A 22,223-nucleotide genomic window follows, 5' to 3' on the forward strand; every position below is an offset into this window, starting at 1 on the left:
AGATTTAAATATTTTAATATTTTTTAAATGTTTGTTTGTTTTTGAGAGAGAGAGGGAGAGAGAGAGAGAGAGAGGGAGAGAGAACATGAGCAGGAGAGGGGCAGAGAGAGAGGGAAACACAGAATATGAAGCAGGCTCCAGGCTCCGAGCTGTCAGAACAGAGCCCGACGCAGGGCTTGAACTCACGACCCATGAGATCATGACCCGAGCCGAAGTCGGACTCTTAACCAACTGAGCCACTCAGGCGCTCCTAAGGTGTAAATATTTGTAAAAAGAACGATGCCCACTTTTCAACGATGTTTAAAGGAAAGAATAATATCTGGGGTGCCTCTGCCTGATACCTAGCAATTTACCCAGAGAAAAATGAAGGCACTAGTTTAAATGTTTAGTTATTGTTCTTTTATAGCCACCATACTAGTTTTATAAGTCAGCTTGCTTTTGTCCTTTGAAGGGATATTTAAAAATACCTAGGAGAGAGCTCCCCCTTTACACTAACACACTGGCACAGATTAAGTGACAAACAGAGAAAGAAAAAGCAACCAACCGACAGAAAGACACAACGTGATCCTGGATAGGGCAGGAAGTTGTTTTCACCTAATACAAGAAATCTTTGCATGTGGAGGCGCATTGGTGTTCCGGGTCCTTTTTAATGGCTATGTAGCGTTCCGTTTTGCGTACACATCCATTTATTTAACAGATCTCCTACTGATGGACATTCAAACTGCTTCCAGCAGCTCCCCGTTATAAACACTGCAGTGACTAAAATCTTTGCACATGTAATTTTTATTCCCGCTCCTGATTACAGCTTTGGGTTAAGCCCGCTTGGAGATTTACAGCACTCTAGGGACTCTTTTTCAAGTGGGCAAAAAGGCAAAGCTCTTCCCTGCTATGATTAAAAGACAAACAAATTCAGAAATGCTGAGCCTGTTGGTTTGCACCAAACTGAACAACGGAGAAAGCTGAGGTTAGCTAATAAGAATGCTAATTATTGTTTCTTTCAGAAATGATTTCTGGCTTACCGGGGTTAAGTGCGCCAACGAAAAAAGATCTGTAAGTACATGTGAGTTCTCTAGGTTTTGGCTCGCAGAGGAGGAGCACTGGGAGGCTGGTCTGGGTTTCTGCCACTCAGATAAAGTATGAACAAGCTATGCTGCCCCCAGAGTGAGCCTGTGGTTCCTTCTCTTGATCTTTCTCGGCTTTTTCCGAACTCCCTACTATGAAACCGTGCGAGCAAAAAGAAGCCATGAGGACCAGTGAGAGAGGGAAGAAAAGGCTTGCTTTAAGTACAGAAGATTCTCTGTTTATAAATTTTCAGCAACAAAATTTGGTGTGCCACCAGAAGCTGGTGTTAGTGGTCACTGCGGAGTCAATTTGCATTTAAGAACAGAGATGAAGAATGGTTAATATCAACCTTAAATAAGCTGTTCCAGGAAACAGAAGAAGAGGTTAATAATATCCAACACATTTTATGAGACGGGGTAACCTCGATGCTCAAGTTAGATAAGGATTCTATAAGAAAGAGAAAGTATATGCCATTTCTCACTTCTGGACATAGAAATAAAAACACTAACCACATATTTACAAACAGCCCAATACTGGAAAGCATACAAGCATATCAAACGAACATGATTAAAACTCATCTTGGAAATATAAGGATAGTTTAACATTAAGAACCTATTAATGTAACGTGTCACATTAATAGATTAATGAACAAAAAACACAAGTATTTTAACAGATGCAGAAAGAACGTGTGACATAACTCAATATTCATTAAAAGATTAGCAAGCTTGGGAAAGCTGTCTCCACCAAATATTGATAGCAGACCAAATATGGCAAAGAGCTAGAAGAATTTCCTGTAAAGTCAGGGACCAATTAAGGATGTCCAGTGTCAACACTGTTAGTGATCATTGTTTTGAGGTGCTGGCAGCACGGTAGAATAAGGAGTGTAAAGGAAGAAACAAAGCTAGTAAGATGGTCCATAGAAGAAATCCAAGGGAATTCCCAGAAACAATCATAACTAATCAGAGTTTAGAAGGACTTCCAGATAACAAACTCAGTAGACCAAAATCAGTTTTAGTCCTATAAACCAAAACCAAATACTTGGAAAATAAAATCAATAAAATTATTAATAGCAAAACCTGTAAAATATTTAGGAACTGTTCTAACAGAAGAAAACTTTAATAAAAGAGTGAAAGATAACATATACGGTTATGCCGTGTTTGTGCCTGAAATGACTTAATGCCATAAGGATGTCAGCTTTTCCTAAAGCAAATATAGATTTAGCCCCAGTCTAGTAAATGCACATCAGGGTTTTCTGTTTTGAAAAGATGATTGCTAAAAAAAGAGAAAAGAAAAAAGAGAAGACAGTTGCTAATTGCTGTGCGACTCTGAGCCAGTGACTGTTTTGTTTGTAACAGTGACGTTTAAATTCATATGAAAAGTGAAGGGACAAGGACAGAGAGGGGACTTTTGAAAAACGAAACAGGAACAGGGCTTTCCCAGTCAGACAGCAAGACAGGTGTTAGTTATCACAGTTAAGATGGCAGGATGAGGAAGGCCGTGGAAAAGAGAGCACAAAGAGACCTGTACAGTTTCACTACGTTAAAATTAAAACCAAAAACTTTTTTTTTTAATGTTCATTTATTTTTAAGAGACAGAGCATGAGCAGGAGAGGGACAGAGAGAGAGGGAGACACAGAATCCAAAGCAGGCTCCAGGCTCTGAGCTGTCAGCACAGAAGCCCGACATGGGGCTCGAACTCACAGACTGTGAGATCATGACCTGAGCTGAAGTCGGACGCTCAACCAACTGAGCCACCCAGGCACCCCCAAAGCTTCCTTTTTTTTTTTTTTTTTAATAAAGTTTATTTATTTTGAGAGACAGAGAGACAGAGAGAGAGAGAGAGAGAGCGTATGAGTGAGCAGGGGAAAGGCAGAGAGAGGAAGAGAGAGAATCCCAAGCAGGCTCCGTGCTGTCAGCGCAGAGCCTGATGTGGGGCTTGAGCTCATGAACCGTGAGGTCACAAACTGAGCCGAAACCAACAAGTCAGAGGCTTAACCGACGGAGCCACCCAGGTGCCCCCAAACCAAAAACTTCTATTCAACAAAAGATACCGTAAGTCAAGTGTCCGTAGGAACACTCTGAGAGAAGGCTTTGGGAACCTACCTTATTTAAAAATAAATGTGCTTCTAAACGGACATGTAGGTTAAGCTGTCCTTGATGCCCAGTGATAGAAATGAAAGTATGGGGGCAATGTGGCACGGTGGTTAAATACAGATGCCAGCATCTGACCTCCAGGGTTCGTGTCCTGGTTCTGGCACCTATTTGCTGGGGGACTCTGAGCCAGTGATTGTGCGTGCTCTCCGTATTTGTCAACTGGAGACAAATACCTTACGTATCGTGCTGTTGTGGGAATTAAATCAATTAAACAGTTACAGAGTGTCTGGCATAATGATGATGTATTTGTTCAAGTGCCGTTCAGGATCGATTACTGTTATCACTGCATCCCTACGTTACCTTAAACTTCCACAACACTTTACACACTTCCAACCACTGTCACCTCTTGTGCTCTCCCTCTACCATTGGAGTACCTATGTGAACAGATAAGGAAGGTTCCAGCTCACAGCTTCTGTGATCCTGGTTTTGCAACTCCTTATAAAATAAGGAGATAAATCTCCAAGGCTCCTTTTGGCTCTAAAAAAAAAAATCATTTCTATCTGGTAAGAAAGAAATTTGAGGCAAAGAAATGTTAACTGACTTGCCTTAGGTCACACAGTTATTAGTAGAGTTAGGATTAAAACCTATGTCTTCCATATTAATTTGCATTATAAAGCCACAATAGTTAATAATAATTTCCCCAGACTCTCCCTATGTCTAAATTTCTTCTTGGAATTATAAGCAAGATAACGTAGGGAGGTGACTCACCGAGGGATCATTCAGAATATTACTGGTATCTTCTAATGAGTCCAAGCACCTAACTCATTACCACGGAGGGAATTAGCAGAGATATATCTCTTTTGTGAACAACATTAACAGGGATAATGGCAATACCAGTAATAATAAAGAAGGAATTACCTGGGCCAGCAGACCTGGTTGGATCTGAAGGGGCTGTGCTCCCGGGGCTTGAGTGACGAGGGGAACCGCATTCTCCATTCGCACGGAATAGCCAGCGTGCTTAGAGGGAGAGGCCTGCAGCCCTGTTCCGGACAGCGGCAAGGGAGAGAGGGGTTGGTGAGCGGCTGGAAACAGCTGGACGCGGAGAACCTTCCTAGCCAGCTGCGTCCGCTCCCGTCTCCCCTTCGCACCAGTCCCCGCCAGGTATCACCTGGTCCTTTGCAAGTCTCCCCTTCAGTTTCCAACTTAAAAATGTTAAAGCCACAGAAACCAACTTGGAATGTTTTCGGAGACTAGGAGGTCAAATTAAGGAGTCTGTAAAGCCAAAGATGGAACGGTTATGCTGACAAATTACACCAGAAAGACAGCTTCTGACATGAAAATACACTGGTGAATGTCAGAGCAGGGGTGTCGGGGAATAGCCTGTGAATCCACTGGAAGCCCTCTGTCTGGAACTGAGCATCCACACACAGGCTCACGCCACAGGGTGTCACGTTTGGGAACAGATACGGAGCTTTCCGTAGACCCTGAGACCTCGTACACAGTCAAGCCTGGCTGGTTCTTAGAACTTTCAGGAGAAGAGTGTTGAGGTGCACGGCTAAAGAATCATTTGGGGGACAGGCGTGGGAGGTCCTTTTTGGACAGATTCATATTCTTCGTGAGAACTGGACCCAGTTGGCTGTCAGAGAGTGGCAAGTCCCGAGGACATTTCACTGGAGGAAATACAAGCTGACATCAGCCTAACAAGAAGAACACAGACAACGTGGGTATTTACAGACAGCTGGCCTGGGACAAAAACACCAGCAGGTGGGGAGAAAAACAACTTGGTGCTGAAGCCTAAGTCCTATTGTTTCTAGGCTGGCCAGAGTAGGAGAGGGGCCCTGACGTTCAGCAATGCCAGTGCTCTCTCGGAAATGAAGAGGGCCTTGGCCTCAGCCTTAGTCCAGGGAGGTGGGCGTGACAGAAAGGCGTGGGCGCCGGTTCCCTGGAGGTGGAACAGGAAGGAGCAGGTGACGGGCCGGGTCTGCTCAGCCTTACCTTGGAAGCCGGGCGGACACACGATGAGAGCTTGCTGGAAGGGGTCAGGCCGGGCACAGATCTGGGCTGTTCCCGTCTGCAGGGGCAGGCTCCGCTGGGCCACTGCAGCCATGGACGCCGCTGAGGGCTGGTAGAGTGCAGATTGGTAGTTTAGTATGGAGACTTCGGGATTGGCTAAGGAAATAGTGGCACTGGTGGAGGTGGGAGCCTAAAGGAATGATGGGGATTGAACAAAAAATAAACAAAAATAAAAAATGAGGGACGTGGCATGTTGGGAGACGCGAGTTTAAATCAAATAAATGAACTCAAAGAGGAGTAAACAAATAAACAAAAACCAAGAGCCAAAAAAAGCAAAAACAGAGGGGAGTGGAAACACAGTTGAAGGCTCAGGGAAAAGCAGGCACCTGCAGCCACATTCACCTCAGCATCCCCTTTGGTGCTTATACTCGGGCCAATGCCTAACCTGTGTGGGGCCTGGACCAGAGTGCAAACGGAAGCTTGCATGCCGTAAGTCTACAAACTGCAAAGTTAAAAATCAGGCCAGAAACCGTTCATGTTCTGCCCTTCTACCTTCCAACAACCTGGAAGGCCAGGTTTGAGTTCAAGACTCTTGGATCCCTTGGCTGCTGCACTGGAACATGGTGACGGTGGGGAGAGCTCACCCCCTAACTGCCTTCTATTCCTGACCCAGCTGTGTCCCATGACTTGGGGGGCTCTCGGTGCACGTATATGGGCCTGCCAGCCTACACCTCTAAGCTCTGTTCACACACCCCTTCCCTGGGGCCTGTGGTGCTGTCCACACTTGGGAGGCAGAGCCAGGAGGAGGCCTCTGCGGGCACAGCGTCCTGGGTACCCAGAGCTTGGCACGGAAGCACACAGACATGGAGGGAGGCTGAAGTGGGCCTCGGAAGGGGGCCTTCCCGCTCAGGTCTGAGGCGAGCACTGTTCACAGATATGCTCAGATGGCTGCGGAACAGGTTACTGCAAATAAACGCGCTACATTAACAGCCAGCCAGGGAGAGGGACACACCGATCCTGGGGTTTCTCACTGGAGTTTGGGGCCTTCTTACGCTGGTTCAGCTTCGTAGGCTGGAGGCCAGAGAGGAAAGACGCCGACGGCTCAGGGGAACTTAAATGGAGAGGGTTAAATGGATTCTGAAATCATGTGCTTTCTCCTGCCTCTTTCGGAAAGAGACCTCACTTGAGAATGAACTTCCATGGAAAGCAAGGCCACAGAAGGAAAATCGGTTCTAAATTGGGAATTTTCTAGCTTCTTCACACGGATCCTGCAGCAAGATAGGTGGAGGTTACCGGGGTCATCGAATTCAACATTGCCTAACACAGGTTTTGCCACTAGAGGTTATGGACGAGGAGGAAAGAGCCACAAGCCATCCTGGACAAGTACAGGAGTAGAGTTTTAAGAAGGGTACGTACACATGTCAAATTTGATAAAAAGGCTACTCAGTTTATGTGTTTTTTGTTTTTGTTTTTTTTTGTACCTAGGTTTTATGCCCAATTTCAGTGTTAAGCAAATTAATTTGCTTGAAGGTAATCACTAAATTATGTAGCACACACGTTTGGATTTTAGAATACAAATTGCCACAAAGAGTGGGTTTTGGGCCTCTGGGTTGTGCATGCCATGTGTAGGCCGGCGTCTGTGTTCTCTTACTGTTTCCTCTCTGTTCTCTGCCCAGAGAACCTCTCCTGGAGCCTCGCCCTGTCCCCATTTCCCACTGCCGGCTTGTGCCCCGAGCTTCCCTCTTTGGGGACCGGCACCCTCCAGGTCCCCACGCGGGTCCTCGACTCTTCTGTCTCCCCTACGCCTGCCTTCTTCCAATCGTCCCTGGAACCTGACTCTCAGGGTTTCTCCCCTGGTGGCTGGGCTCTGTTCGTGAAGTTCTGGCCTCCGCTTTCTCCCTTCCAGTTTTTCTTGGGCACTGAGGCTAGAACATTCTTTCCAAAAGACTACACTTTGTGCATGTTGTCACCTCTGCCCTCAAATCTCCAATTACTGTCTAGTAAACACTATATGTGCATTTGGGTCTGGCACTCCTTACCCATGGTTTGGCCAACCTTCCCTGCCAAATTTACCTCCCTCTGCTTTCTGCGCTCATGGCACCAGCCGGAGAGCACAGGCCCTGCAGACTCACACAAATCCTCCCAGCACATTCTCTCCAAGCCTCTGTGCTTGCTTCAAGGCCTCGCCTGGGTCCCGTGTGCTCCACACTGAAACCCTCCCTGACACCGTCAATTTAGATGAACTTCTTTATAACATTAACCCATCTGCCAGCTGACGTGATGGGGTTCTGGTGCTGAAGGACAAAACTGTGGTGGTAGTTTGTCAAGGCGCGCATATGTCTGGCTGTGGACACCTTAGCCTGAGTGCAGGGCCAGGCACTGGGAGGGACTGTTTGTTTCTTTGGACTCCAGGTCCTAGAGAGCACAAGCTCTTCTAAGGACAGCTTTAAGGACACCAGTGGTCCCGAGGGCGGCACATTCCACGTGGCCTCTCCTGGAGTTTAGGTGGGGGAGAGAGGGATGCCTAGAAGAGGGGGGACGTGAGGGAGGAGAAGCTGGAAGCTGGGGTCGGTGCCTCTTCAGTGACAGAGAAGTGAGTGGATGGCCAGGCGGAGGTATTCATACTTCGGGATTAGAACATATACACTCCTCTCCTCCTCTAGAACACACACACACACACACACATACACACACACACACACACGGGAGTGTTGTGGCCACCGCAGACTGATACCAAGGCTGGAAAAATCTAGGGGCAGTTAGTTCTTTGGGGGAAGTGATAAGACTGGAATTTGGGAATAAAAGTAAAAGTGTCTTAAATAGCAGAGGCAGCCCAGACTAGGATTTGGAAATTATTCAACCAGTAAGTATTTCCGGTAAGTATGTTACCCCTATTTTAAACAGCATGTTAAGTGTGGGGTTCTGCTAATTTTTTCAAAAAGTTGGGTATGTGTGAGAAAAAAGCCTTCCTCTCCTGGTCCCTTCTGATGCCAGCTTCTGGGATTCTGGTGACAGACTGATGAATTGATTTTCCCTGTGACTTGGAGAAAGGACAGCTTTTATCTGTCCTGAAAGGAGATCATGTGGACCCAGCAGTGTGGGGACAAGGCGGAGAGACACGAATGGGGTGACCGCCAGTGTCCCTTCCAGTGCTAGAATTCTTTACCAGGCACATGTCAGGCATAAAAGGATTATAGCAGGAGACTTTCCGTTATTCCCACCTCAGGACCAAGGGAAACACTAAGAGGTACTATCTCAGAAAGAGTACCTTTACAGGGTCCCTGGGTCTCTCAAAGGAAATAACCGTGGAAGCAAACACTTTCTTACATAGTGAAACATGACAGGAGAGGGACTTTGTGCATATTGTCTCTTCTATATGATCCTGGAGGAGTTTGGCCTCCTGACTAGGTTTGGTGGGAAAATACAATTCCTGATGCACAGTCAGCCTTGCCCACCTTCCCCTTCGCTCCCCATTCACCTGGTTGTGGACAGTGTTCAGCTGGTTGTTGAAAGTCATGGTCAGGTTGGTGGACGTGCTGGGGGCCACATGCGTGATGAAAGGGGTCTTGCTCTGGTTCACGGTGTCATACATATTCACCCGACGCTTGCAAATCTCCATGTTCTGGAAACATGATTTGACGCTGTTCATGCAAAAGACAGAGGCATAAGGGAAAGAGAAGAGGGTAACGCAGTATAAGGGGGGAGAAGACGGAGAGAAAGGGAGAGAACAGTTAATCTAGTAAACAAGACCACTGGGAAAACTTAACTTTAGGTCTAAATTTCCTGGATTTCTCATGCGAAGTCTGCATTTGCTCAAGTCAGTTTGATTCAGATGAATTTCCCCCAGGATGGGCAAAGGTTCTCCATAGCACAACAGACTTGACGGCTCTCGCTGCATTTCCTCATATCGCTGATCTGCTGAACCAACTTCACTGACCATTCTCAGCGTTCGGGGTGGTTTATGGTTTACTCTGGGAACATTCAACAGCAGCTTCCCGCCTCCACCTTACCAAGACAACTCCTTGTGCTTCTGGGGCACCAGCGCCATCTAGGGGACAGCCGAGGAACCAGCCAAACCCGTATCCGGGCCCAGTTGGCACTCTCTGTCCCCACTGGAACTGCACGTGTTCCAGTGCAGTAATGGGAACAGTAATACCAGTAATAACGGATAATAGTGGTTAACATTTATTGAGAAGTGTGGCAGTTGCTTGCAAGCACTCTTTCACTCAGTCCTACAACACCCGCAGGAGGGAGATGGGATAGTTGTCCCTGTTTACGAGTTAAAGGTGTTAAGTTTTAGGGAGGACAGGTCGGGAATCTGCCAAGGCGAAGAGCTAATTACTAGCCATCTTCGTGTGTACACACACATCCTCTTTAACCTCCTTCATCCTCCCTTTTGCTCTTCTCGTTCTTGCCGAGTTACACGAAATAGAAGTTCTCTCCCTCTTTTTCTTCCTCCATTTGTGAATCAAAACAGAACCCTAGTTATGAAAGTCAAGTCTAAAAATGCTGCTGACACCAGCGTCAAGGAAAAGGAAAGCCACAGCGGCCTCAACCACGGAGTTCTTGAAAATCCACCATGAAGTGTCCTTCAGAATTTATACACTGTTTCTCATTCGCTTCTGTTTTCTTTTTTTAATTTTTTTTTTTTTTAGCGTTTATTTATTTTTGAGAGAGACAGAGACAGAATGCAAGTGGCTTAGGGGCAGAGAGAGAGGGGGACACAGAATCCGAAGCAGGCTCCAGGCTCCGAGCTGTCAGCACAGAGCCCGACGCGGGGCTCGAACCCACAAACTATGAGATCATGACCTGAGCCGAAGTCGGACGCTCAACCGATTGAGCCACCCAGGTGTCCCGCTTCTGTTTTCTAATGAAACTTACTTTTCCTCAAATGCTAACATTCAGGATAGTAAAACACATTTAGATTTCAATTTTAAGTACTGATATTGATTATAAATAATGTAATAACTGAATATAAATAAAATATTAGTTTTCTACTCCTTTGAGATTACGCATGTGTGCTATGGGTGTGCTATAATTTGGGCCAAGCAGGTGCTTGAGGGCTATCCCGAAACATCCCTTCCATGACAGGCATTCCGAACTTAGACATGCCCGAAGAATCCTTTCTGAGCTCATGACTACTTAAAATGGCCACACAGTGCACACGAAATAAACGGTTACCGACTGATCACCCTGGAGAAAAAGGAAAACATATTCTATGGTAACGAGTAGCTAAAACATACTACTTACAATGCTGGTGATACCGACAGTTTTGGGCATGTACTAAGTGCCAAGCAAACTGCCAAGTGCTTTCACATGGAAGCTGAAGGAATAAAGCGATGTATTTTGTATTCTTTTTGGAATGTATTTAAAGCATTATATGGTTTTGTGACAATTCAACCCAAAGCTTTTAGACGCAGAATTTTCTAATTAAAATGGTCTGAGTTTTAAGTTTCAGGAAGAGCAAACAATTACACCCTGGGTTAATTCTGTCAGAATGGCTTTTAAGGAATTTGTGCACTAGAATCCTGGTGTGGAGAAAGGAGTGGGGTCGCTTTCACCTGTTAATCTATATGTTGGGGCAGCTCTGGCCCAGCCCCAAGGGTGGGGGTCTTCGGAAGGAGTGGGGGCTGGAGCATTCTTCTCACCCTGTTGTTCTCATGGTCTTCCCAGCCCGTTCTAGGGACCCTTAGGCGTTACGCCTACTCTCAGGGAAGCCTAGGTGTGCTTAAAGACCTGTCTTTCCTTCTGGGGCCCGTTTTCTGAATTCTAAATTGCCAGCGATTCTCTTGGATCTACACCAAATTCTGAATTTGAGGCTCATGCTCATGGTCTCCATGCTTGGTCTTCACCAAGTACAGTGAAGCATTCTATTGCTGCTTCCTTAACAGAATTCAGAGCTAGGCAGGACCCTGAGGTCATTCAGCTACGGCCCTGACGTTGTGCAGGTGACCGTCTCATTGACAGTGCAGAGGGCTAACTGGGAGCTGTCTGCAGAGCACCACTCCATCTCCCACATCTACTGTAGCTGGTTCACAATTGTCCCATTTCACCCCTGAATATAAAAAGACTGATCTCGTGGGAGTCCTATCCAGAAAATCACCGAGTCTGCCTTCCTTCAGTGGCGCAGACTGACTCCTTGACTTACCCCTACCACCCCAGAAATAGGACAAATCCTGTAATGAGAGTTTGCGAGGGAGGGGGTCCAACTTCCTTCTCTGAACTGGACATTGGTGGTTGTTGCCATGTGATCTGACTTGCTCAACATCAACTGATAAGGACCAGAACTGAAATCAGAGGCGGTAATTAGGGTACCACCCACTCATTTTCTGCAGACCAGATAGGGTCAAGTCCAGCCTTGAGACTCAGCCCAATCAGACTCTGGCTGTGGCAGGAACAGCCAGGATGTGCCAAGGTCTCTCATGTTCAGCCTCTTCACGTATTTCTGTTTCCTCCTAACCCCGTCTAAAATCTGGTGCTCCCTTGAGCATACCGCTTCTCCCTGCAGACTTCCAGGGAAGGGACTATCTGTTCTTTCACATCCCAAGTGCCTCCAGGTTGAGCGGCTGAAATGAGATCCCTCATTACCCTCTGATACGGGCTAAACTCTGCCCCCAAATCCATCCGCTGAAGTTCTAAAGCCCCAGGGCTTCAGCACGTGGCTGCATTTGGAGATGCGATCTTTATAGAGGTAAAACGAGGCCATCAGGGTGGGCCCTAATCCAATTGCCTGTGAGGAGGACGAAATTAGGACACAGACGTGTCGAGAAGGACCACGTGAGGACACAGGGAGGAGCCGGCCATCTAGAAGCTGAGCAGAGCAGCCTTAGAAGGAACAGTGCTGCCCAACACCTTGATCTTGGTGTTTGGTGTTGGTCTTCCAGAACGGTCAGAACATGGACTTCTGCTGTTGAAGCGGGTCAGCCTTCAGCGTACTTTGTTACTACAGCCTCTGCAAATTCCTCCTCCCTCCGTTCTGCCACCCTGGCCTCTCCTCTCCCCGTCAGGCACCGGGGCCTCTGCCCCACTCCCTGCCCACCAGGCAGGGCTTCAGAGGTCAGACATCCTGGCTCCTCACTTCTTATCCCAGTGGCCTGTGGTCAATTCTGGCCACCCTTTCCCCACTTCCCCAAACTACAAATTCAAGTGTTTCATCCCCTGGCCACACTTTGGCCCATCTGGCTCATTCGGCTGTTGCTAAAGTCACCAATCTTGGAGGTGATCAACCTGTTCGGCCCCACTGGCCCCTCTGTCTTCACTTCCTTTCCCTTCACAGCTAAGCCTCCCACAGCCATCATTTGGGAAAATGACCGCTCTCTTGCCAACATCCTAAGCCTGTCAGTTTGTCTTATTCTCTCAACAGCCTGGCAAAGCTCCAGCCCGGATGACCCTGAGTAACGACCTGCTGTCCCCCTGCCGTCACCTGGGGGCCCGGTTACCCTCCACACCATTCACATCTGCCATGCTCTGTTCCCCTATTGCTCTGTCCACTTGGCCTGGCCACCTCCTGCCCCGACCACCCGGGCTTTCCTCTACTTCTTCAGCCACCAACCACCTTGCTCTCCACAAGGGAAGACAGGAGCTGCCTGAAGAACATCCACTTCGCTGGCCAGGCCAGCACGCCTGCCGACACCCACGTCCCTCCCCGCCCGTGACGCTGGCCTTGCCATCCTGGCGCCTCCCGGCCTCTCGGAAACCTCTGCATCCTTCTCTTCAATCCCTCGTGCTGCAGACACGTCCCACCAGCACCCTGAACTGCCCTGGTCCCTTCGTATCAGAAGAACCCCGTCGGGCCCCTCTGGTCGCTCCTGTTTCTCCCTCCCCTCCCCTCAGTCCCGCAGCCTGCTCAACTGGCCGTTGCTTCCCCGCAAACGGCTCTCTCAGGCCACCAGCAGCTTTCACGTTGCCTCCCTTCACGGGCACTTTGCCCGGGCTTCTCTGACCTGATGGTGCAGCAGCAGGCCGGTCTCTGTCAAACGCAGCTCTGACCAGCCATCCCCTGCTTAGAAGTCCCTCCGTGACTTCCGCTGCTCTTACGATGAAGACCCAGACCCTTAACACGGGGCCTTACCCGGCTCGTCCCGAGGCCTCCCCTTCTTCCGAGCCCCAGGCCCTGTGCTGGCAGTCACTGCACAGGCAGTGTCCTCTCTCCCCTGGCCGGCCTTTTCACTGGTGACCTGTCGCTAGTCGTTCGGCGGTCATTTCCTCGGGGGCTGCCCTGCCGGGCCCCGACTGCAGCCCGCTTTCCCTGGTAACAGCCTGCTTCTTGGGGGATCACCCACGTGATGTCTTTCTCTCACCTACAGACTGGAAGCCCCGGTGGGCAGGGGCCCGACTGCTCTGCCCTACGCTGCACCCCAGCACACAGCCCGCTGCGGGGACGAATGAATGGACGAACAAACCCAGATCCAAACTAGAATGGTTCTGGGAGTGATCTCTGGCCCTGAAAGTGGCTTTGCTTCCCAGGTGCCGCCACTGTGAGCACCCCGTTTACGTACAGACCCCCGGGGCGGGTTCACCCAGACTTGAGCTCTCCCACGCTTCCCGTTCCCTGCTTTTTGGTGTAGAGCAAAGTGTGGCTCAGGGCCACCCAATCTGGCTGCCGCCTGCTTTTACAAATAACGTTTTATTGAAATGCAGCCTCCCTCATTGGTTTCTGTACGGTCCACGGCTTCCGTCAGCTACAACAGCAGAGTGGAGTGGTTGTGACACAGACCATATGGCCGCAAAGCCCGAAGTATTTACTATCTGAGGCTTTAAAGAAAAAGTCTGCTGACCCCTGGTAAAAAGCATCGAGCAAGACACCTACTGTGTGCTGTGGGGAAAATCGAGTAGGTGCGTCATGGTGACAAAGGGGTGGTTCAGGGTTTCAATTGGAGTGATTCTCTTATCAGCATCTATGGTCAGCATCTTCTTTAACAGGTCGATGAACTCCCGCCGGTCTGCCTTCTCCACCAACATGTCACTCCCTTCCAAATCCGTTGTCATGTTCACCTGGAGGCAAACAGGGACAGGTTACCAAAACCCCATTTGGCCGCCCCTCCCCCGGCTTCCCTTCTTCTCTGCCGGGAACTCCATCCCCATGTCTGTCACGCCTTCCCAGTGTCCAGAAGGCTGTGCGGGTCCTGCTGCAGGCACTGCCATGGGCTGTTACTGCCCACAGGCGGTGGCTGCTTCCTCTCCAGGAAAGGCAGAGGGCGGCCATGCGTGGCGGAGGGAGCGGGTCGCTGCCCGTTCTAGAAAATACACAGAAGTGACAGGACGTGCCCTGTACCTGCTTCCATCAGTTAAACTGAAATGTACCTCACATCACACCTCACGGAAAATAATCCCAAGATGGAAAGACTTCTGGGCATTCGTTGTATAACAATGGGGTTATACCTGATACTACTGAATTATATACTTAAAAATGGTTAAGACGGTCAGTTTTTCTTTTCTTTTCTTTTTTAAGTAGGCTCCACGCCCGCCGAGGAGCCTGGGGCAGGGCTTGAACTCAAGACTCCGAGCCCCAGACCTGAGCTGAGAACAAGAGTTGGCCGCTTGATGGGACTGAGCCATGCACGTGCCCCAATTTTATGCTATGTATATTTTACCACAATTGAAAAAACAAGAACTACAACCAAGTAGAAAAAATGAAATGCAAAAAGGGTTACGCATTCAACCTTCAGAGGCCAACCTTCTGCCTCCAGCTACAGTGTTATCTGTCCTCTGGTAGTGCCCTGTGTTAACGCCAGAACTGTTTTAGCCCCTGTGCTCACTGGGATCACCTCTGGCCAAGACAGCAGGGTATCTGAACCCAGGATTCTTCTTCCAAGAGTAAGCCTCGGATGGTTTTTGAAAGGCCTGTTGTGTGGTGCTTTCCGTTAATTTCCAAGGCATGCTATGGAAAGTAATTTCAGTTTTCTCAGACAATCTAAGCTTCTAATCAACTGACAAGTACCCTTTACGCAGATTCGTGATTTTTGGTTCCACTCACCCTCAGGAAGAAGTGTGCTTAGTGTTTATTGGTCTAGTGTTGTACTTCTCATTGCTTTTAGGAAAGACTCTTTAGGTTGCCCTGCTTTTAGACTAGTCCTTACACTAAAAACAGCTGAAGTTCTAGAATTTTCTCTGGGCACAAAGGTGAGAGAACCTGTGATCCCTCTGGTGAGCTGGAGTAGGATGAGTCCCAAATCCAGTGACTGGTGTCTTTATAAGAGAAAGAAGAGGGAGACTTGGGCATAGAGGCAAGAGGAAACCCAGGAATAAAGGCCATAGGAAGAAGGGTGAAGAGGTCGGGGTCAGTCAGCTACACATCAAGGGAACACTGAGGACTGCCAGGGGCCAGCGGATGCTAGGACTGAGGCATGGGACAGTTTCTTTCTAGAGCCTTCAGAGGAGGATGGCCCCGGTGGTACTTTAATGTCAAATTTCTAGCCTCTTGAACTGTTGGAGAATAAATGTCTACTATCTGAAGCCACCCAGCATGTAGTACGTTGTCAGGGCAGCCCTCGGGAACCATACACTGAGTCGTGGGCAGTAAACTCAGATGTACTAATGATCTTGAATTCTTCTCATGAAAACATCAGTAAGATTGGCTAGCACTTTCTTTTTCTTTCTTTCTTTCTTTCTTTCTTTCTTTCTTTCTTTCTTTCTTCCTTCCTTCCTTCCTTCCTTCCTTCCTTCCTTCCTTCCTTCCTTCCTTTCCTTCCTTCCTTCCTTCCTTCCTTCCTTCCTTCTTTCTTTCTTTTTTCTTTTTTTTTCTTACAAATGGGAACCAGTAAAGGGCGGCTGTAAGGTTCTGAAAATGTCCCACCAACCCAATGCTATTCTTACTAGGAGTGACCTATCATTGTTCAAGGTCAAGGTCAACCACCGCAGGTGAGTACTGTGAATTTCTACCCGCCATCTTCTATTACGCAGAACTCTTGCTGTGCTTGGTTTTTAAGGGGTAGCACTGCATACTCACCCATGGGGCTTACCTGGGCCATATCATCTAAACAGTTGAAAATGTACTTTCTTGCTTCTTTCGACTTAATCCCCGTCTCTGCTTCATGGTCATCCGGTGTCTGGTCAAAAGACGCAAAAGCTGAGTGGTCATGTGAATTATTTCCTGGTCACTGTGACTCAAACCCCGGTTTCTGCTTCTCACGGAGGGTCTTTTTCCCATCTTTCAGAGGACACTCGGATTCTTCTTAAAGTGCCCTACACACTTAACTCGTCCTCCACACTAACTCCTCTCTCTTCTCTCCTTCCCACAAAGACCTGTCGAGAGCCTGCTCTGAATCATATCCAGAAGGTTCCAAGATGACCAAGATATGCCATATCCCTGAAAACCCTACATTCTCCCCTAAGTTTAAGGGATAAGGTAAGATTCCATAAGTGGAAAAGCAGAAGCCCTTTTCCACATGGTTTTAAGTTGTAATTTAATTTTATTTCTCAAGCTCTCATATAGATAGCTGTCACCGCATGCCAGGCACTATTGTAAAGCACAAGAACTCATTCGGTACTCCTGACAACCATCCTAGGGAGGACAAACACCGACCCACTTTCCAGGGAAGAAGCAGGAAGAGCAAGCTCCAGGAGTGTGCCAAGGCCACGTGGCCGGGAAGCAGCATCTGGCCCCGGCGTCTGTTCTGTGCTGCCCCTCTGCCTGGGGCTGGACCATGCACGTGCACTGCACTGGCCTTGGTCTAGGAAGCTGCTGTCTCCAGTTACTGTGGGTTTCTGGATGCATCCATGGATGCTCACATTGTCACTCAAGGGGGGCATACCAGGAGCTGCTAGGATCCAGGCTCTGATCCCGGAAACAGCTGGACAAGGAGGACCAAGGCTCCAGATGAAGACATAAAAGTGAACCCTGCCCCTGCCTGGCCTCACCCTCCTCCACCCCCGAACTCTTTTTTACTGGACGTGACCTTGAGCTGCTAGCTCTCACAGTTGTCGAATGCCAGCCCCCTCATCAACAGCCTCGGAGTGCTTGCTTAGCTCTCAAATCTCTTTTCTAGATCTTCTGCAACTATTGGCCACACGTTATCTTTAAATCCTATTAGAATTTGGCTGTGGTTTCTTGTCAAACAAACAAACAAAAAAAAACCCCCAACAAACAAAAAACCCCCACCCACTCTCTTGTCAAAAAACCCCCCAAAAAACAACAACAACAAAAAACCACCTAAAATGAACACAAAGCATACTTAAGACTTGCATTATCTTCTCCTTCTCAGGAAAATACACTAATTTTAATTGCTAGGCACAGATCAAAGTGAAAGCAAAATACGTTTGCGTTAAAGTAAAACCACTCGGGAGTTGACAGCGTGCAGTGATGTGCTATACCACCTGCCGGCCGGGACAGACAGACCCCTCCCGGAGCCTTAGGACGTCATCTCTCCGAGGCCATTTCCTCTGCCTGGAAGACACTCTTCCCCCTTTAGGGCCCAGCTCAAATGCTCCTCCTGACCCTCTGGTTCCCTCCTCTTGGCCCCACGCTCTACCCCTACCAGCAACGGGGCACTTGTGACAGCAGGGTGGAGGGGTGGGGGGCTCCCTGCATGCGTCCCTGGAATAGGAGCTCCTCGAGGACAAGGTGGGGCTCATTTCTCTCTCTAGCACACACCCGACAAGTCATTATGGTTCACTGGGATTTCATCCCAGGAGTTTAGCCACCAGAACTTGGGATCTGAGCTTCGCAGGCAGCTGGCCAAACAAAGCGGTGCTTTCAGACATTCGAATTCATCTACCTCATGGATCAACAACAGTCGCCCCCTCTCCCGGGCTTTTGGCCGAATCAAAGCAAAGTGCAGGATCAGTGTGGCAATGGCAAGAGCTCCCCGCCAACTGGATGGTGCCCCTCTTCCCTGAGTGTTGGGCATGGGTGAGGAGTGGTGGGGACGCTCTTCCTACCTTCAGCCTCCACAAAGGATACGGTGAATCTGTGTCACGGTTGAAAAACCTAGTCGTCTTTGTCCCTGCACTTAATAAATATTCAGCTGGCAGACCCTGTGTTTGTGAAATATACCGAATCTGCAAGAAAAGAGGAGAATGAGGTCAGGGCGTTTCCTGTAACTGGACATATGGTATACTAATGGCTCTAGTGCCTTTGAGAAAAATGACAATTTTATAGGGAAAGAAAGAATAGAAGCAAGAGGGGAAAGAAAGAGGAATGAGAGAAAAGCAGTTATGGGAAGCAAGGTTTCAGAGACAAGGAAACACCCCACAATCCCACCCACAGGTCATGTTATAAAGGACGTGCTTTCTGTGAACACCTGAGCTATCTGGACCCACCTGATCATACTCAGAAGCTCCTGGATAGAGCGGCCAGCCCAGGAACAGCTCAGCAATGACACAGCCCAGGGACCACATATCAATTGCCTCACAAAATGGTAGACCAAGGATGATTTCAGGGGCCCTGCAACGGAAGAACGAGAGAAATCATTAGCAACTTGAAAGTGCAGGTGGCAATTTGTGTATGAATTCTACATAAAACCCTATCTTTCAAATCTGGGGTGCCGTTACTGCTCCCCTCTAAAGGGCCTGTGGTTCTTGCACTGTGCGGCAGTGATCCCTCCGTTCTTGGGCCTGGTCCTCCCTGTCGGCAGGGAGCGTGGTCAGATGACTGGCTGAAATGAAGGGTAGATCTGTGGCTCTAGAAGGATCTAAGGGAACCACATCCATGGACTTCATTACCATTCTACTCCAGTTGGATGAGCTAATAACCGCTTTAGAGATACCTGGGAGTTACTTTTTGTAACTGAAAACCCAGGAAACCAATCATAGAGAATGCCCAGTTTTTACAAAGGAATTCTGAAATATAAATGTTCTATTTTCAGCAATATAGAAAACAGGTCGCCTCTACCCAGAACAAGGGGATTAAATCCAATATTGGTTAATGTCAATGATCCCCCGTCTTAGGAGTCTGAATCACACTTTTGTAAGGAAACATTATTATTATTTTTTATCATCAGCTTCTGAAAAAGTTAGTCTCCTAAAATGTCTTCAAATATTACAGTTATACAACCCCGTTCATGAATCTATAGTCTGGGTACCAGTCAGAACTCCATTATAAACCCATTCCTGCCTGTGGGATTATGTCCCTTCACATGAGAGACAAGGTTACATGCTGGAGCTTCCGAAGGAAACCACCTAAACTCAGAGGGAAATTTTCACACGCAGTTAGTAACGAAAGCCAAGGAGACCACACGGCGCCCTTTCTTTTCCGAGAACGTGTCATGATGAAGTAGGGGTACGTTTTGGAGAAAACCACGCTCAAATGTATGAGATATGAACCCAGCTTTGAAAAAAACGTCGCTCAAGGCGCTCGGCTGATAATGAAATGCATTAGCCCAGCTTCTGTTTTCTCTGTAAATTTCCCACTTGATTAAGCAATGCCAGAAGACGCCACTCTCCTACCCTTTCAGGAGCCTGGCACGTGAGCAGTGGGAGCTGGGGAGGCGGCTCTGTCTGGGTGATCTTCACCAGCTAGCACGGGAGGAAGGAGTGAGGCTGCGGCCAAAACAGCCCCACTCGTCTTGGGAGTGTCAAGCTGAATCTCCCCCACTTAAGAAAGCATCTCCCTACGCTACTCTTTTACATTTGCTCTCGTTGCTGATCTTTTTTCTCTAGATAACAACGTCAAAAAACAAAACCCAACATGTTTTGTCACAACGTCTTGGTTTTTCGGAAGAAGGAGTTCCCTCGCTTTCTTAGGGCTGGAGACTCAGCACTGCTGCCGGGTGCTTCTAGAGTGCCCTGGTCATCAGTCTGGGTGCACGACATCCTTTTGCCAGAGTCCAGGGCTGGGTGGGTCTCTTCCCAGGCTTGGCGGGAGGGAGTTACTCTGGGTGTGTGTGGGGGGGGTGCAAGCTGCCACTGGCCCTACTTAACCTGTCTTCCCTGTCAGCTCACTGCTGGCATGGAGGCTCAGCCTGGCGCTGCACCCTAGCTCTGTGGTCTCTGTGTCCTCCCATCCCAGGTGCTGACTGTGCGTGGGAACACGGGATGCTGCTGTCGCCCCTGTGGTGCTGCCGCACCGGGGATGCCCGTGCTGGTTCCAGGTACGTCTCTGCTGGACTGTCCTATGTTGTGGATTATTTAAACAACAACGACAACAACAACGACAACAACAACAACAACAACACATCCCTTGGAAGAGAAGGGGGTATCCGAAAAGAACATGACAGAGAAAACCACACACTCTTACTACGTGTGTGTCAGAACCTGCCCTCCTTTCTGCCCTCTCTGCTCCAGGGTCGGCGTGTCCACCTGCCTCCTCCCACATGCAGACTCAGACCTCTTCTCTGGAGAAGATGTCCTGTCCCGGTTCCCGCGAAGCCCCCCTCGGGCAGGCTGCTGACACAGGACAAGCTTCTCCGCACCTCTGTCTCCCTGTTCCTGTGACCGGGACCCTTGCCCCTCGTAGCCTCCAGGTCGGGTCTTAGGAACACACCCTGGGCTGCTCTCACGGGGACATCTCTGGATTCGACCATGGGGCCAACCTTCCTATCAGGTTAATCACCTGGTTCTCATGCCCCTAAGCAGGCCACTTGGAACCCGTGGAAATCCGTTTCCTGGCTTCGGTTCCCTGAGGATGTGCAAGACAGAACCCGACACATTAGAGTGACGCTTCAGTGACGTGCTCTGGCAAGAAACACTAGCCGTGGATTTTGCCAACTGACGTTATGTGAATAGGGCCTATGAAGACGGCTCTCGGTCCATTTTCTTTTCTTTTCTTTTTTTTTAAAGTTTATTTATTTCAAGGATGGGGGAGGGGCAGAGAAAGAGGGAGACAGAGGATCCCAAGCAGGCTCTGTGCTGACAGCAAGACAGCCTGCTGGGGGGCTCCATCTTACCAACCATGAGATCATGACCTGAGCTGAAGTCGGACGCTTAACTGACTGGGCCACCCAGGCGTCCCTCTACCTGTTTTCTGTTAGAACATGAAGTGGTAGCCATGCATGGTATCAGGGTATGTACAGCAGGATAGTTTTCTTGCCGTGACCATAATGAACGAATGCTCAAGTGTCAGGCTAGATGGCCGGGGGACAAAAGAAATAGAAGACGGAGTCTTGTCCCCTCGGGGCCCCACTGCTGGGACGCCAACGCCAGCACACGTGACAAATGAGGTCGAATATACTACTGGTATATAAGCCAAACCCGCAGACACGAAGACAGAGCTAATTCAAGCATACGGACAAGCTCCAGCATCTCCCATTTTAAGAACCAAAATGGCACACAAGAACAAAGCGAAGCACACACAAAAGCAAGCCCTTTCTCCAGCCCTCCGTGTCCCTGCAGGTGCCGCCCTATTCCTGCCCCTGCTCAGCCGAACCTCACGGGGGTCTCCTGCAATTCCACTGTTTTGTGCCCCCCACCTCCCGTCTTGCCACCTGCCTCTTACTGGACTCCACCGAGGGGTCTCCACTCAGGGGCCACGCCCATCCGGACCCTCAGGGTCACGTTGTCATGTCGCATCCACGGGTCAACTTCCCTCTGTGACCCGAGAGCTGCATATTTCTCTCACGGTTGACATTCGTCCCGTTTTGAAACACACAGTGTGGTTTTCACGACACCATACACTCCCACAGCTGTCCTGCCTCTCCGTTTCTTTTGCTGGCTTGTCCTCTAGCTAGCTGCTGTGGGACGGCAAAGCCCTCGGACCCCTGGTCTCCTCTCTTTTCATCTTTGTTCTGGGTTAACCGTTATGGGTTGAGTTGTCTCAAATGCCAAAAAAGACATGTTGAAGTCCTAATCCCCGGTACCTCAGAACGGGACCGTTTTGGGGGACGGGGTTATTGCAGATGTGACTAGCGAAGATTATGTCATTGGAGTAGGGTGAGCCCTTAAGCCAACAGGACAGGTGTCCTTACGGGAAGAGGGAAACTGGGACACAGACGCAGAGGGGAGACAGCCGCGTGGAGGTGAAGGCAGAGACTGGACTTATACTGCCACCAGCCGAGGAGTGCCTGGGGCCACCAGCAGGTGGAAGGGGCAAGGAAGGATCTTCCCTGAATAGCGTCAGAAGGAGTATGTTCCTGCCCACACCTTGATTTCAGACTTCCAGCCGCCAGGACAGCGGGAGAG

At 48.9% G+C, this 22,223-nt stretch overlaps 1 protein-coding gene across 4 annotated transcripts in view; it reads right to left on the reverse strand.

The window, feature by feature from the left end:
• The window catches only part of HIPK2 (homeodomain interacting protein kinase 2), a 177,743-nt gene that overhangs the window by 32,671 nt on the left and 122,849 nt on the right, over positions 1 to 22,223 (reverse strand). For 2 of the 4 annotated variants that reach the window (XM_049643036.1, XM_049643035.1), the window contains exons 3-9: positions 18,429 to 18,552; positions 18,048 to 18,167; positions 16,130 to 16,216; positions 13,978 to 14,162; positions 8,647 to 8,809; positions 5,151 to 5,277; positions 4,074 to 4,195 (exon numbers count right to left, since the gene is read on the reverse strand). In XM_049643036.1, the coding sequence (XP_049498993.1) occupies positions 4,074 to 4,195; positions 5,151 to 5,277; positions 8,647 to 8,809; positions 13,978 to 14,162; positions 16,130 to 16,216; positions 18,048 to 18,167; positions 18,429 to 18,552 (928 nt within the window). Of the gene's footprint in view, positions 1 to 4,073; positions 4,196 to 5,150; positions 5,359 to 8,646; positions 8,810 to 13,977; positions 14,163 to 16,129; positions 16,217 to 18,047; positions 18,168 to 18,428; positions 18,553 to 22,223 lie in introns of all 4 variants that reach the window. The other 2 variants (XM_049643032.1, XM_049643031.1) reach the window with 1 other exon arrangement.

This window comes from Panthera uncia, chromosome A2, assembly GCF_023721935.1.
Source record: "Panthera uncia isolate 11264 chromosome A2, Puncia_PCG_1.0, whole genome shotgun sequence".
Classification (NCBI taxonomy): domain Eukaryota; kingdom Metazoa; phylum Chordata; class Mammalia; order Carnivora; family Felidae; genus Panthera; species Panthera uncia.